Source organism: Halichoerus grypus, chromosome 6 (assembly GCF_964656455.1).
Source record: "Halichoerus grypus chromosome 6, mHalGry1.hap1.1, whole genome shotgun sequence".
In the NCBI taxonomy this organism is placed as follows: Eukaryota; Metazoa; Chordata; class Mammalia; order Carnivora; family Phocidae; genus Halichoerus; species Halichoerus grypus.
Window position 1 is genome coordinate 172759553 of NC_135717.1, and position 13738 is coordinate 172773290.

At 52.8% G+C, this 13738-nt stretch overlaps 1 protein-coding gene across 1 annotated transcript in view; it reads right to left on the reverse strand.

Annotated features, from left to right (window-relative positions):
- Positions 1-763: 763 nt before the first annotated feature.
- Positions 764-13738, reverse strand: part of ARFGAP3 (ARF GTPase activating protein 3) — a 50236-nt gene continuing 37261 nt past the window's right edge. The window contains exons 13-16 of the mRNA XM_036088316.2: positions 10518-10641; positions 9783-9873; positions 3417-3538; positions 764-1817 (exon numbers count right to left, since the gene is read on the reverse strand). Of these exons, the coding sequence (XP_035944209.1) occupies positions 1800-1817; positions 3417-3538; positions 9783-9873; positions 10518-10641 (355 nt within the window). The 3' untranslated portion in view covers positions 764-1799. The remainder of the gene's footprint in view (positions 1818-3416; positions 3539-9782; positions 9874-10517; positions 10642-13738) is intronic.

Genomic DNA, 13738 nt, shown 5'->3' on the forward strand with positions numbered 1-13738 from the left:
AAGGGTGCGCGAGCCAGGCTGGGGTTGGGGGGCCCCCCAGGCCCTTCCTTGTGAGGACGTTCAGGGATGGGGGGAACAGCTCGGCCACTTGGGCAGGGCACTCACCCCCCCTCTGTAAAACGGGAGCGTCACCTACTGGGAGGGTTCCCTGGAGATGGAATGAGCTGGGCCCCAGCCTGGAGCAGGGCTAACCCAGTGTGGGGATTTCTTACAGACACTGTTAGGGACTGAACTGTGTCCCCTTAAAATTCGTACGTCCAAGCCCTAATTCCCAACATGACTGTATCTGGAGATGGGCCTTTAAGGAGGTCATTAGGGTAAAGTGAGGTGGGGCCCAGATCCCAGAGGACTGGTGCCCTTACAAGGAGAGGAAAGGCTGCGTGAGGACAAAGAGGACATGGCCTTCCGCAAGCCAGGGGGCGGGTCCTCTCCAGAAACCATCCCTGCTGCACCTTGATCTTGGGACTTCCGGCCTCCAGCAGCGCCCCGCGGCATCTCACCAGAGCAGCACGTGGGTGTGCGAGACGTGGGCCACTGTGCACGCCCTCACTTCAACAAGGACACCCTGCCTGCCACCGCCCTGGGGACACCACCTCAGTCAATGGCAGCTGCAGAGCAGGCCCCAACGTCCATTAAAAACAGATCCATCCGTAGTTACATCCCGATTCAAATGTGCACCCACATTACACCAGAGCCCTCATTTACCAGATTCATCACAAAAGTTTTTGTAAAAAAACAAAACAAAGCAAAACAAAACACAGGCGACAATCTGCTGCAAGGGTTTATTATTATGTTTAGTCTACAAATTTGATCTTTTAAGAAAAATTCACAAAATATTCAGTTGAAACCACATTTCTGGTTCATCAAATTTCAAATATATTTTACTGTGCTGAACAATATATTCTAATGCTGTCTAAAACACAGCCAAATTATTTGTCTTTATTCATTTATACACATTCTGTAATTTTTTGAAAACCAAGATTAAGATACAAAATATCAACAAAACTACCCAGTTACAGCTACTCTTCTCCCATACACTGAAATCTTTTCCGTGGGTCTATCTTCTTCCCTTCTTCATTTTAAATTCTGTACGCTCTGTTTGTAAACAGGGAGTTCTCACCAATTCAAACACCTTGTGGAAAGATTAATTCCCTTGGCAATGCAGAAGCTTAGGTTTGTTAAAAGTACTCACTGAAAATTTTTTAATTTATAGATCATATAAAATAAGCATTTACAAAGGGACAGACGACTTTCAACATTATTTTGAAATCCCCTTAATATGTGGAAATATAAATGAAGCAATCTGTCAAATTAGACATTTTTGGTCTTTTGTTTTTATTCTTTACTCCCTTTTGAATGAAACGTGTGCTGTGGATTTTGTTTCTCCAGGTCCCTGTAGCATCGGCTGCTCGTGGAGCCCTTAGCCCCTAGGTCACACAGCACGGGGACCCCCCTCCCCGCAAAGGAAGGCTGTCAGTCCTCAGAGGGGGGAGAAGCCCTGGTCTCCAGGCCCCCAGCTGCTGGAACTAGATTCCACGAAAATCAAGCAAGGATACGCACGACTCTGCCTAAAGGGGGGGGCGGCGTGTGCAGGAAGGAATACACAACAAATTACAATAAAGCTTCTACTACAGCAAAAATGAGAATTTCTCCAAAGAAGTGCTAAAAATCAGTAATGCATATATACCATGTGACAAAGTAGCAAAACAAATCTGCTGGTCTCGGCTGCAGTCTGTGATGTGGTCACTGGTTCGTGGAGAGAGGAGCTTCTTCCGGAAGCAGGTATCGGCCCGCGGGTATTAGGAGCCGTAGCGATCCTGCCGAGGGGGAACCGAGAGGAGAGCTTACTCACCCTCGGCGTCGGTTCCTCCTCCCCGTGCACACGGAATGCTGGCCGTCACCACGCTGGCCTCGCAGCGAGCACACACCAGCGCCTGGCTGGCTGACCTGCGGCCCCCGCCGCCCCCCCACCCCGCCACAGTAACTGGAAGGGGCGGCGACCACGGCTTCCTGAGCTGACACTGAGGCCTGCGTGCACCTCGGACGCAAGAGCATCCTGCCACCCAGGCCCCTGCGGTGCGTGTGCAGCTCCGGGGGTCGGGGGAAGGGGGGCAAACTATCGGGGTGAGAGCCGGCGGTGGGCCCCTGGGAGGCAGGTGTCATGGGAAGGCGGGGCACACGTGTGGAGTCTGAACCCTGAAATTCTGGCTCTGCTGAGCGATCTCGTGCGGAAGCAACTTGGCCTCTGCAGCCAGAAAATGAAGATATAAAGGCGGGGAGGGACCTGTAAAATGGGGATCACCTTCCACAAGCTATGGATGTCTCCTGCTCGGAAGGACTGACGAGGGCTCAGCTGAGCTCGGGCACCAAAGCTCCTATGAATTCTAACCAAAGGTTACAGCGGCAGTGAGAAGAGCAGGAGCCTCGGGGCTGAGGGGCCGCTCCACGGTGGGGGCATCCCCACCGCCTCCCCAACCTGGGAAGCCCCTCCAGAGGCACCAGAGCCGACATCCATTAGGTGCCGCTGCCCGTGGCCATGTTTGTACATTAATAGCACCCTGGGGCGCCTGGGTGGCTCAGTCGGTTGAGCGCCTGCCTTCAGCTCAGGGCATGGTCCCAGGGTCCTGGGATCGAGCCCCACATCGGGCTCCCTGCTCAGTGGGGAGTCTGCTTCTCCCTCTGCCCCTCCCCCCTGCTTGTGTGCTCTCTTTCTCTTTCTGTCAAATAAATAAATAGGGGCGCCTGGGTGGCTCAGTTGGTTAAGCGACTGCCTTCGGCTCAGGTCATGATCCTGGAGTCCCGGGATCGAGTCCCGCATCGGGCTTCCTGCTCAGCGGGGAGTCTGCTTCTCCCTCTGACCCTCCTCCCTCTCATATGCTCTCTCTCTCTCTCATCCTCGCTCTCTCAAATAAATAAATAAAATCTTTAAAAAATAAATAAATAAATAAATAAATAAAATCTTCAAACAAACAAACAAACAAGGAAATGCTCGTAACAAAACACCATGGAGAATGTCAAATCACATATACAATACAATCCTGTTTGAATTTTAAAAAGATGCATAGGAATCTAGAACTAAAAATATACCAAAAATTAACAGAAGTTTTCCTCATGACAGAGGATAATGGGTCATTTTTATTTCCTTCTTACTATTTCTCTGTCCCAGTATAGGAAAGAAGTAGATCAGGATCACGACAATCCCTCTAACATTCCCCTAGAGTCATCAACTAGAAAATGTAAGCAAAAGTAAAATTACAATTTCCGGTGTTCATGACGTCCTGGGTTACACTGAGTAGACATTATCATTCAATACCATGAAATCGAATTTGTCAGCAGCTGAAAAGTGGTCCAGATCTCATTCTCAAAGCTTTGAGCCACCACCCCGCTCCGCTCCCGTCATCCCCAATATCACTGACCTGAATGGAAGTCATGACTCCATTAGCAAAGACCGAGAGCTTTCCAGCAACGGATCTCACTCCCTGCTTAAACTGGGCCATGTCGGGCGCCGTGGGCAGCACGCTTGTGAGGCTGTAGCTTCCTGCACACAGAGCAGAGCCCCCCTGTCACTCCACAGCTCCGACAGACAGCACAGCCAGGGCCCAGAGCCCTCGATGACCTCAGGGGACGTGGGGTGCCCTCCCCTCCCACTGCCCACAAGCAGCAGCTGTGGTTAAGGGAAAAGAACCTTGCAGCGGGGTCAGGACTCAGTTTCAGGGCCAGCCCCACCATGAACCAGCTGCAAGTCCCCACATGAGAGAAGATGTGGTATCGGGTGTTGGGAGCAGCAGGGGTTCAAATACTGGCACTGCCACTTTTAAGCTGTGTGTCTTTGGAGAGCTTCCTCACCCTCTCTGGGCTCCTGGTTCCCCCCCAGGTGCTCAACACGAGATCTGACAGGTAAGTACCCGGTAAATGGCAGATGGGCAGACATCTCTACTTCTCATGTGCTCAGCATCCCTCCCCCCCTCTTTGGTACAAGCCCTCCTCCCTTCCTCTGGGGAGCCCCCTGGACTCCAGCCAGAGGGGCGGGCACGGGACCCAGGCCCGCGATCAGAGCCTTCCTGGGACTCATGTATCTTCAAGGGAGAGGAGCCGACGGCTTGCCCCAGGCTTACTGCCTGGGCTCAGGCGCCGTTGCGGCTGGCCGGCCCCTCACCGCCACTCAGGGCGGGCAGAGGAAGCCTGCCGCACTACGAGAGACAGGTAGGTTTCCCAAGGAGGTGAGCCGGATGCCGGGTGTCTCTCTGAGGCTGTTTTCAGACCCTGAGCTGGAGCCCTGCTCACTGGGTAGAGCCAGACCCCCCACCCTCCTTCCTAAGCCGGCCTTGGTTGGGCTTCCTTGCTTCCGCGCTGGCTGTCCGACCCCCACAGTAGCCTATTTCCGCCGACACGGGTGAAGAGCGTCAGTGTTATCACATAAGGGGTGATAACCCGAGCTGACAACCAGGCTCTCGTGGCTGGGGGGGCTCGGGGACCGTGAGTGGGCCCAAACCCTGCAGGTCCTCTGGGGAGCCAAGCCCAGCTCCCCCCACAACCCATGTGCACCCACCTGCCCCTTAGCAACAGAAGCCAGTTCCCTTCCCAAGAACACACAGAATGGTCGTGTTTATCCTTCCGCACAGCACTGCCCAGAAGGGACACTGTGTTTATCCACAGCACTGTTCCCATGTCCACCATGCAGGGAGGGGGCCTGAGGTGCGGGTTCTTCCCCTCCCTGGCTCCAGCTGAGGTTTTAAAGGTTTGTGGGCCTTTGCCAATAACAGAGCGGAAGCCCGGCCCAGCCCAGCTGGGTTCAAATCCCAGCACAGCCACGCCCCAGGCGGTGCTCCCAGCCTAAAAGATGGGGCTTTACAGCAAACTAGGAGCCAGTGTGAGATCCTGAGCGCACAGAGCCCGGGTCCCCACGGCGCCATCACCTGGCCAGGCCCACAGGGGCTGGGTGCGTCCGTACCAGAGGTCGGCAGGGGGGACAGCAGAAGCACCTCCACCTACGAGTTTCTAACTGGAGAAATGTGTAAAGAGGCGAGCACCGCGAAGGCAGGACAGCCATGGGACCGTGATCCCGCACTGACTACGTTCAGTCCGCAGGTGCCCTGACATGACAGCCAGTTTCCCAGCGTCCTTCCCCTCCTCCCCTTCCTCTGTACAGAACTCCCCAGTTCTAACCCTTGCAACAAGGTGTGTCCAGGTGACAGAGTTCTGGTCAGTGGGTGCAAGCTGAAGCGCCCTACAGGGCTGGGCCTGCCCTTTCCCCGCCCTCTTCCTCCTTCCTGCTGGCTGGGATGCGGCTGTGATGCCTAAGGCTCGGGCAGCCGTAACTGGCGTGAGGTGAAGTACAAAGTGGAGGTCATGAGGTGTAAGGAGGAAAAGGGCCTGGCTCCTTGGCATCTGGGAACACAGTGCATGTCCCAAACTGCCCCCCCAGAATCACACGTGAGACAGAAACAAACTCGGGTCTGATTCAGCCTCTGTTAACGTGCATCTTCCTTACTTAATCCTCACTAACGATCTAAGCTCCCGGGAGTGTAAGCAGCCTGCTAACTCCCAGAGCGGGGGTCATGTCCCCAGCAAGGAGGCGCCTTCCCACCCTCCGCCCGCAGGTCTGCGGCCCTGTGCTCGACGGGCTCCAGACTGCTGAGAACGGACTGACGGTCTCCTGTGGTTGTGAGGTCTCCTTGTTCCGCGGGTGTCTGGCTGCCGCGTCCCCTCGGAGGGCTGCCCAGGACAACAGGGCCTGGGTGCGCTTGGCGCACAATGGGCTCCAGGAAACGACAACTCAAGCTGCTTCCTCAGGAAAAGGCTCCAACCCAGGGTCTAGGTCAGGTACCCCATTTCCCTGCTATCTGTTCCCGTAACGCCCCCAGGGGGCTTCTTGCTAAGGATGTCAACACAGACCTGCTTTTCCAGAGCTCACTGCCTCCTGGGAAGGCAGACAATCAGCCGACAAGAGGAAGAGAGTTTGGCCCGTTAGAGGCAGTCCCGGCACGCGGGGCTGTGGCCGAGCCTAAGCTGGTGGAAGTGGTGGGGATGCGTCTGAGTGTCCCGAGGAGGCTTATGGACCAACTGGCTTGGGGGCGCGGGGGTTGCTGGGAAAGAGAGAAATGAAGGATGACTCCCAGGTTTCTGGCTCGAGCAGCTGGGGAGATGGCAAGCCAGAGGCAGAGGCCCTGCAGGGTCCAGGCCGGGGCAGAGGGCCAGCTGAGCCGGGCCGGGTTAAGTGATCAGTGTGGTCACCCCGCATCGGTCAGGAAGGCCAGGGGACACAGAGCGAACACCTCCTCCCCGCGCCCACTGTGGGTCGGCAGGGGGACGCAGGCCCATGGGGCTGTCCCTGAACGCAAACTTCCAGAGCTCCCCCACAGAGTACGCGCCGCACACCGGCTCTCACAGCCCGGCGGGGAGAGCGCCACATCGCTGCTGTCCCTGACACTGGCCGCGCAACGTCACACTTGGCGCACAGCATGTCCCTGGCTGTGCTGGAAGGGGTGCTAGCACAGTGGGGGCCCTGGTTCCTGCGCCCCACGGCCCGAGGGACCCACCGCCCGCCCCCCCCCCCCAAGAGCTCCCTCACTGCCGACCACTCATTCCATAGACACCGAGGGCTTTCTCTGTGCCAGGTGTGCCGAGATGAGAACGGACAGGTCCTGTCCCGGGGGGGCTCCTGGTCCCGTCGGGGGAGACGGTCCTCGGAGGGCCCGGCAAGAGCACAGGGCGGTGGGGGCCGAAGCGGGAAAGGAGCACGGGAGCCAAGCACCGACCGGCAGGGGCTGGGTGGCCGAGCTGCACTCCAACCAAGGACAGGACTGGAAACCTGGGCAACCAGGGCTGAGAACTCAGCCGGAGGCAGGAGAAGGGGGGGGGGTGGCGCAGGGCAGTTCCCGGGCTCCTCAAACAATGCAGTTTGAGTAAAATATCATGTACCCATTTCCCTGAAACAGAGACGAACGGAGAGGAAAAAGAGGTCCCCGATGACGCAAATGCCGAGTTTCGGAAGGACCAGAAGCGCCGCAGGGGCGCCTCTCGGGACCAGCACAGCAGGCCCGCACTGACGTCAAGGACATTCCGGTCTGCGAGCGAATCTGGGTCGGCGAGGCCACCGCACAGCCGCGACCGGACAGAACCGCCAGTGCTCGGAGATCTGCAGGCCCCGAAGAGGCCGCGTGCCCAGGCTCCGGGCCTGAGTGAGGAGGCAAGCGGAGGGTGGCCAAGGCGCCCCAAGGGGACAGAAGCAAACATGCGGGAACCCGAAGGGTGCACGGAGCCAACGAGAGCACGGCGCCGAGGGGAGAGGGGTCTGCAGCGTCCCTGGCTCTTGCAGGTGGACAGGCTCAGAGGCAAGTCATCAGCACCATTTTCTTGAAAGAAATACCCCAAGGGGGCAGGCGAGGTTTGGAGCTGCCTCCGCTCTGTCATTCCGCGCCCCGAGTGGTGCCTCGCAAGCTGGTGCTGCTGACGGCAGTCCCACGTCCCCCGGCTGACCCTGCTCTGACCACGGGGACCGACGCTGTGCCAGGCTGGAGGTGGGTGCTCGCCCGTTTCTCATCTGGCCCTTTCAATACCCTGGAAGGGAAGCGCCCTCAATAAATGTCGGCGCTCCTGGGTTAACCACATCCCCAGGAAGCATTTGACTTCACCAGGAGGCCTTTCAAATCTGGAACTATCCCCCCACCCACACAAAGAAATTATAAAGGTGTACCGTGATCTACTCAACAACACTGATATTTCACAGATGGGAAAGCTCCTAACATAAGGAACACAGAAGAGTCTCTTAAACCAGCTTTCGCTGTTTGCTGAAATGCACTCTAAACAAAAAGTAAATATTTAATAAGAGTTGTTCAATGCACTTGCATTTAGGGCAGTTACTGAAAGCAACTTTTATGATGGGCTTGATGGAAGAGGCAGAGTGAGGGTGACCAGCGTCTGAGCCATGGGCTTGGACAGAGGAGAGAGGGCGGGAGGCCGGGGAGAGGAGGGGGCACCCTTATGGGACATGCCAGGGGGCACCCTCACCGTGACCGTGAGTTCCCATGGACAGAGTTTGTCTGGGACCCACACAAGGCCCAAACAGTTAAAGGACCTTTGTTCTCTGAAAGGGGACAGGAAAGTAAACACAGGCTGGCCAAAATTTTCCTTCAACAATTGGAAAGGCTGCTTTCATTTGATCTCCAAATATTTTTTTTGTTTTTGTTTTTGTTCTTAACAATGTTACAGAGTGAAACTTCCAACAACTTGAATTACAAAAACACACACAGCTGGGTGGGGGGCGATTTTCAACAGTCGGGTTCTCTGGGCCGACCTGACCCCTGCCAAGGCTGTGAGGTGACCCAGCAATGGCCCATGGCATTGGAGACAGGGCTGCAGAGACCCCCCCTCCGAAGGGCGCAGGGCCAACACCCCTCTGCCGGGGCAGGCCCAAGAGGAAGTTGCCCTAACAAGAGGCCAGGACGCTTAGAGCCTTGAGGTGAGAACACAAGTCCAGGAGCCACCCCTGCCCCACCCGGACTCAGTGCAGAAAACAGCTCAGAGAGTGGCCTGACCAAGAGCCCCAGCCCCACTGTGTGAGGCCGGGGCACAGCACCGAGCACCCCTACCTGTCTCTGGGGTCAGTGGACCCCCCGGCCTGGGACGCTCCCTCCCACAGCAGCCAGCAGCCTTGCTGCTCACTACACCCCAAGGGCCACGGTGGAACTTCTAGCATCCCCACATCCCATCACTGAAGGTTCCAGGCACTCGGGTCTGCCCTATGACCGTCTCTCTTGAGGCTGCTTCTTGCTGGACACAGGAAACAGCTGTTCTTGGTGGCTGTCCATGCTGGTCAGCTATGCCCATGCCCAGCTCCTCCAGGGCCGGCAACGAGGGCATGCAGGTGGTCCTGGGCCTGGAACACTTGGCTCTGGAGATCCCCTCCCCTTGGGCTCCCCTGCTCAGTGAGTTCCTGAAATGACCTCAGAGGACACTGCTCCTTGAATGTTAGCTATGACATAGGAGGGACACATAGCCTTCCCTTAGCCCTGTGGCCTGGCGGAGGCCTGGGTGGGATCCAACACGGCTCAGGGACCCAGAGGTACAAGCAGAGAGTGGCACGGCTCTGGATGTCCAAGATGGGCCCGGGCTCTGAGGTGCACTCCCTGGGGCTCCCAGACTCTCTACAATGGGGTCTGGACCCGAAGAGGGATGGGGGAGACAGGAATTCCTCTCCACCTGCCTGTCCCCAAGGCCACATTCTGCCTTCCCTGGAAGACGGAGCCTGGTGGATTCTCCTGTTCTATCTGCTTCTGCCTCCCCTGGGGCCTATGCCAGACGCCCAGGCGACACTTTACACACAGCACCTCACTGAAGCCTCAGTGCAACCTTGTGAGGGGCGTACTATCCACCCACTTCGGAGAAGAGAAGCTGAGGCTAAAAGTGCCATGAAACGCTCAAGGTCTCAGGCACGGAGTAGGCAGTGACGCTAGGAGCCCAGGGCTGCTCCCTGCAAGGCTGCGATATCACACAAATCAGATACCACGTTCCCCCTGGACTAGGAGACACTGTTTCGGGAAGATGACTTGCCAGGCAACCTAGGTCCCAGGACGCTGGTGAAATGTCATGACCTGGTTTCCTGACATGCAAAGCCTGGAATAATACTAATTTCTGCTCTGACTCATGGAGGAGGAAGAGCATCACATAACGGTTGCTGATAATCTTGGAAAAGTACAAAGTTCCGTGCAGAGAAAATGCATTCGTGCTGCAGACGCAGAGGACAGCAAGCTTGTGAGCCGCCCCGCCCCCGCCCCCAGTACCTGCCGTCTGCTTCCTCTGCTCATCAAACAGATCGGCTGAGCTAATGGAGGAACTTGCCGAGAGCCTCTCCAGCCGAGCCCTGGTTTCATACTAGAGAAGACAAGGAAGAGGAAACATTAGGCTCCAAATACCGTGAGCAATTGTGCAAAAAGCATCAGCCCGGAGCTGACACGTGACCGCTGCTGAGCACAAGGGAAGGCGGAGAGAATGAGCCGTCAGTCCGTGCCGCGGGCCTCCAAGGCTTTGCGCCCGCCGCCAGCGCTCCGACAGGAGGACAAAACCTGAGGCCCCCTCATTGCCGTAAGACCCTTCTGCTTAGCAAGACTCCACTAAGAGGCAACAACCTGAAGATAAATATGCCTACCCTCCAAAAACATGTCTACTTCATTTAATTTCATTAATAATAATTTAAAAATTAAGTCAATTACATCTGTATTGAAAATTGCCTGAAGTTTATTCCAAAGATATGAAATGGATATCTGTTCAAAATACTGAGAAAGGAATTAGAGAAACATGAGACCTGGTCCCTACCTTCCAGCTGCTCATCCAGCTGGGGCCGCGAGGGGAGCGGGCAGGGAGACCTGGGTTCGAGTCCTGACGCCACACCCCGGGGCAGCGGCCTCTCGCAGCCTGAGTCCGTCTCACTCTGTGCCTATCACGTCCTCCCGCGGCCCTCATGTCCCCGTTCACTTCCTGCTCTACGGGGCCCACACACAAACTCTCTGGACACTTACATCAGCTTGGGCTTGTCTTCCGAAGTACATATCTGATGAAATGGCTTTGACATTCCCAAACTTCTTCTGGGCCTCATCTGTATTTTCAACTGGCTCATAGTCTGCCTTACGGCGAGCGGTAGATCTACAATTAAAAACAGCCCAAACAGGAGTGACATCAGCAAGACGGTGGAATAGAAGTTTCCTACCATCATCCCCCTATAGAGCACCGATTCTGACAATCGTCTACAGGCAAGAATGCCTTTATGGGAGCGTAGACGTGTAGCAGAGAGGTTCCAGCACACCGTCGGAGCAAACAATCCAAGACCGGACACACTGAAGAGGGTAAGAGGAACAGTTTCACTCTGCCTGGGCCACCTCTCCCCCCACTGCCGGCTCCCTGCAGAGGCCCCCACAGATGGCACTACAAGCTTTCTGGGCATGTGCAGAAAGTCAGCCCGACTCTGCAGGACTGGGACAAAGTATACAAACTTGAGCATTTCAGGGTACCAAGGGAAAGCAAACAGGAGGCTCAAGCACCTGGCCTGGCCTTGTAGGATTGAGAAAAGGCATACCATCTTAAGAATTCACCCCCCAAAAGGAGTAAGTAGTGTGGAGTGGGCACACATAGGAAAGGTCTGAGGAAGCTTCAGAATCCCTAGCAGGTCTGCTGCTGAAGGCATTTCTCACTTCAGGCTAGTCAGTAGAGACAGAAGGAGGTGACTGCTTCTTCAAGTGCAAAGACAGCAACCCAAGACCCCAAGGAGCATGAAAAATCAAGGGAACATGACGCCACTAAGGGAACGCAATAGTTCTCTAAGAACTGACCCCAAGGAATTGCCCAACATATTTCAAAATAATTATTTTAAGGAAGCTCAGCAACCTACGAGTACACACACGACTCAACGAAATCAGGGAAACAATAGACAAACAAAACTAGCAGTTCAACATGGAGATAGAAATCATAAAAAAGAATTAAACAGAAACTCTGGAGCTGAGGACTACAATAGAGGACATCAGCGGCAGACCTAATCAAGCAGAAGAAAGAATCTGTGAACTTGAAGACAAGTCATTTAAAATTATCCAGTCAGAAGAGAAAAAGAAACAAAGAATGAAAAAGGGAAGAAAGCCTAGGTGAATTATGGGACACCATAAGAAAAAAAATTTATGCATTATGGGAAAAGAGATAATACAATACGGGAGAATTAACTCCATCAAGAAAAGAGAGGGAGAAAGGGGCAAAAAGCTTATTTAAAGAAATAATGACTAAATACTTTCCAAATCTGTAGATGTGGACATTCAGGTACATGAAGCTCTAAAGTCCCCAAAGAGATTCAACCCAAAGAGATCTTCACCAAGACACATTATAATAAAACTGTCAAAAATCAAAGACAAAAAGAGAGAAAGATCATATGATTCCACTCATAAATGGAATCTAAAAACAAAAAGAATAAACAAACAGAAAGCAGAATCAGAACTAAAACTATGAAAAAAAAAAAAAGAACCAGAACTACAGAGAACAAAAGACGGTTACCAGACAGAAGCGGTAAGAGGGGGTGAGCAAAATGGGTGAAGGGGAGAGGGAGATGCAGGCCTCCAGTTTTGAAATGAGTAAGTCATGGGAATGCAAAGCAGAGCATAAGGAAAAAAACAAAGAATTTTGAAAGTTGCAAGAGAAAAGAAACTCTTCACATAAAATGGAATCCCTGTAAGGCCATCAGCAGATTTCTCCACAGAAACCTAGCAGGCCAGGAGACAGGGGGATGATATATCCAAAGTGCTGAAACAAAAACAAACAAAAACAGAAGCCCTGCCAACCACCAGACTGGTGCCACAGAAATGCTAAAAGGAATTGTGCAAGCTGAACTGATGAATGGTAATTAACATAAAAACATGAACGTAGGGGCGCCTCAATGGCACAGTGGGTTGAGTGTCTGACTCATGATTTCAGTTCAGGTCATGATCTTGGGGTCATGGGGTCAAGCCCCAAGTCAGGCTCCACACTCAGCAGGGTGTCTGCTGGAGATTCTCTCCCTCTGCTCCTCCCCGCCTCTAAATAAATAAATAAAATTAAAAATAAATAAAAACTGTAACAAGAGACAAAGGTTGTTATATAACAAAAAAGAGGTCAATTCATCAGGAGGATATAACAATTGTAAATACACATGCACCCAACATTGGAGCACCTGAATATATGAAGCAAATATTAACAGATCTGAAGGGAGAATGAGACCGTACCGAAACCACAATAGAAGACTTCAGTCCCCCATTTTCAATAATGGACACTTCACCCAGACAGAAAATCAAGAAAAACTGGACTTGAACAATACCTTAGACCAAAAGGACAAACAGACACATCAGGACATTCCATCCAATAGCAGCAGAACACACATTCTCAAGCACACACAGAACATTCTCCAGGATAAATCATATGTTAGGTCACAAAACACATTTAAATCATACCTTAGATCTTAACAAGTTAAGAAGACTGAAATCATATTAAGTGTCTTTTGCAACCATAATGGCTGAAAATAGAAACCAACAACCAGAGGAAGAAACTGGAAAATTCACAAATTCTCAACACACTCCTGAACAACCAATAGATCAAAAAAGAAATCAAAAGGGCAATAAAAAAATATCTTGAAACAAATGACAATGGAAACACAACATACCAAAACTGATGGACTATAGCAAAAGCAGTTCTAAGAAGGAAGTTTATGGTCAATGAGTATCTGAAAAGATGTTCCACATCACTCATCATCAGGGAATGCAAATCAAAACCACAATGAGACACCCCCTCACGCTTGTTCGGATGGCAATTCCCAAAAAAGATGCGTATTGATGGGACCTGGAGAAAAGGGAAGCCCTGTACACTGTTGGTGGGAATGTAAATTAGCACGGCCACAGAGAAAACAGCATGGAAGTCCTTCAGAACATTAAAAACAGAACTACTACTTAATCCAGCAATCCCACTTCTGGGTATGTGTGTGAAGCAAACAACATCAGCATCTTGAGATCTCTGCACTCCCATGTTCACTGCAGCATTATTCACAGTAGCCAAGATACAGAAACAATCTAAGTGTCTATTGATGGATGAATGGATAAAGAAAATATATATACGATGGAACATTACTCAGCCATAAAAAAAAAAGGAAATCCTGCCATTTGTGACAACATGGATGAACCTGGAGGACACTATGCTAAGTGAAATAAACCAGACAGAGAGAGAAAAATACTGTACA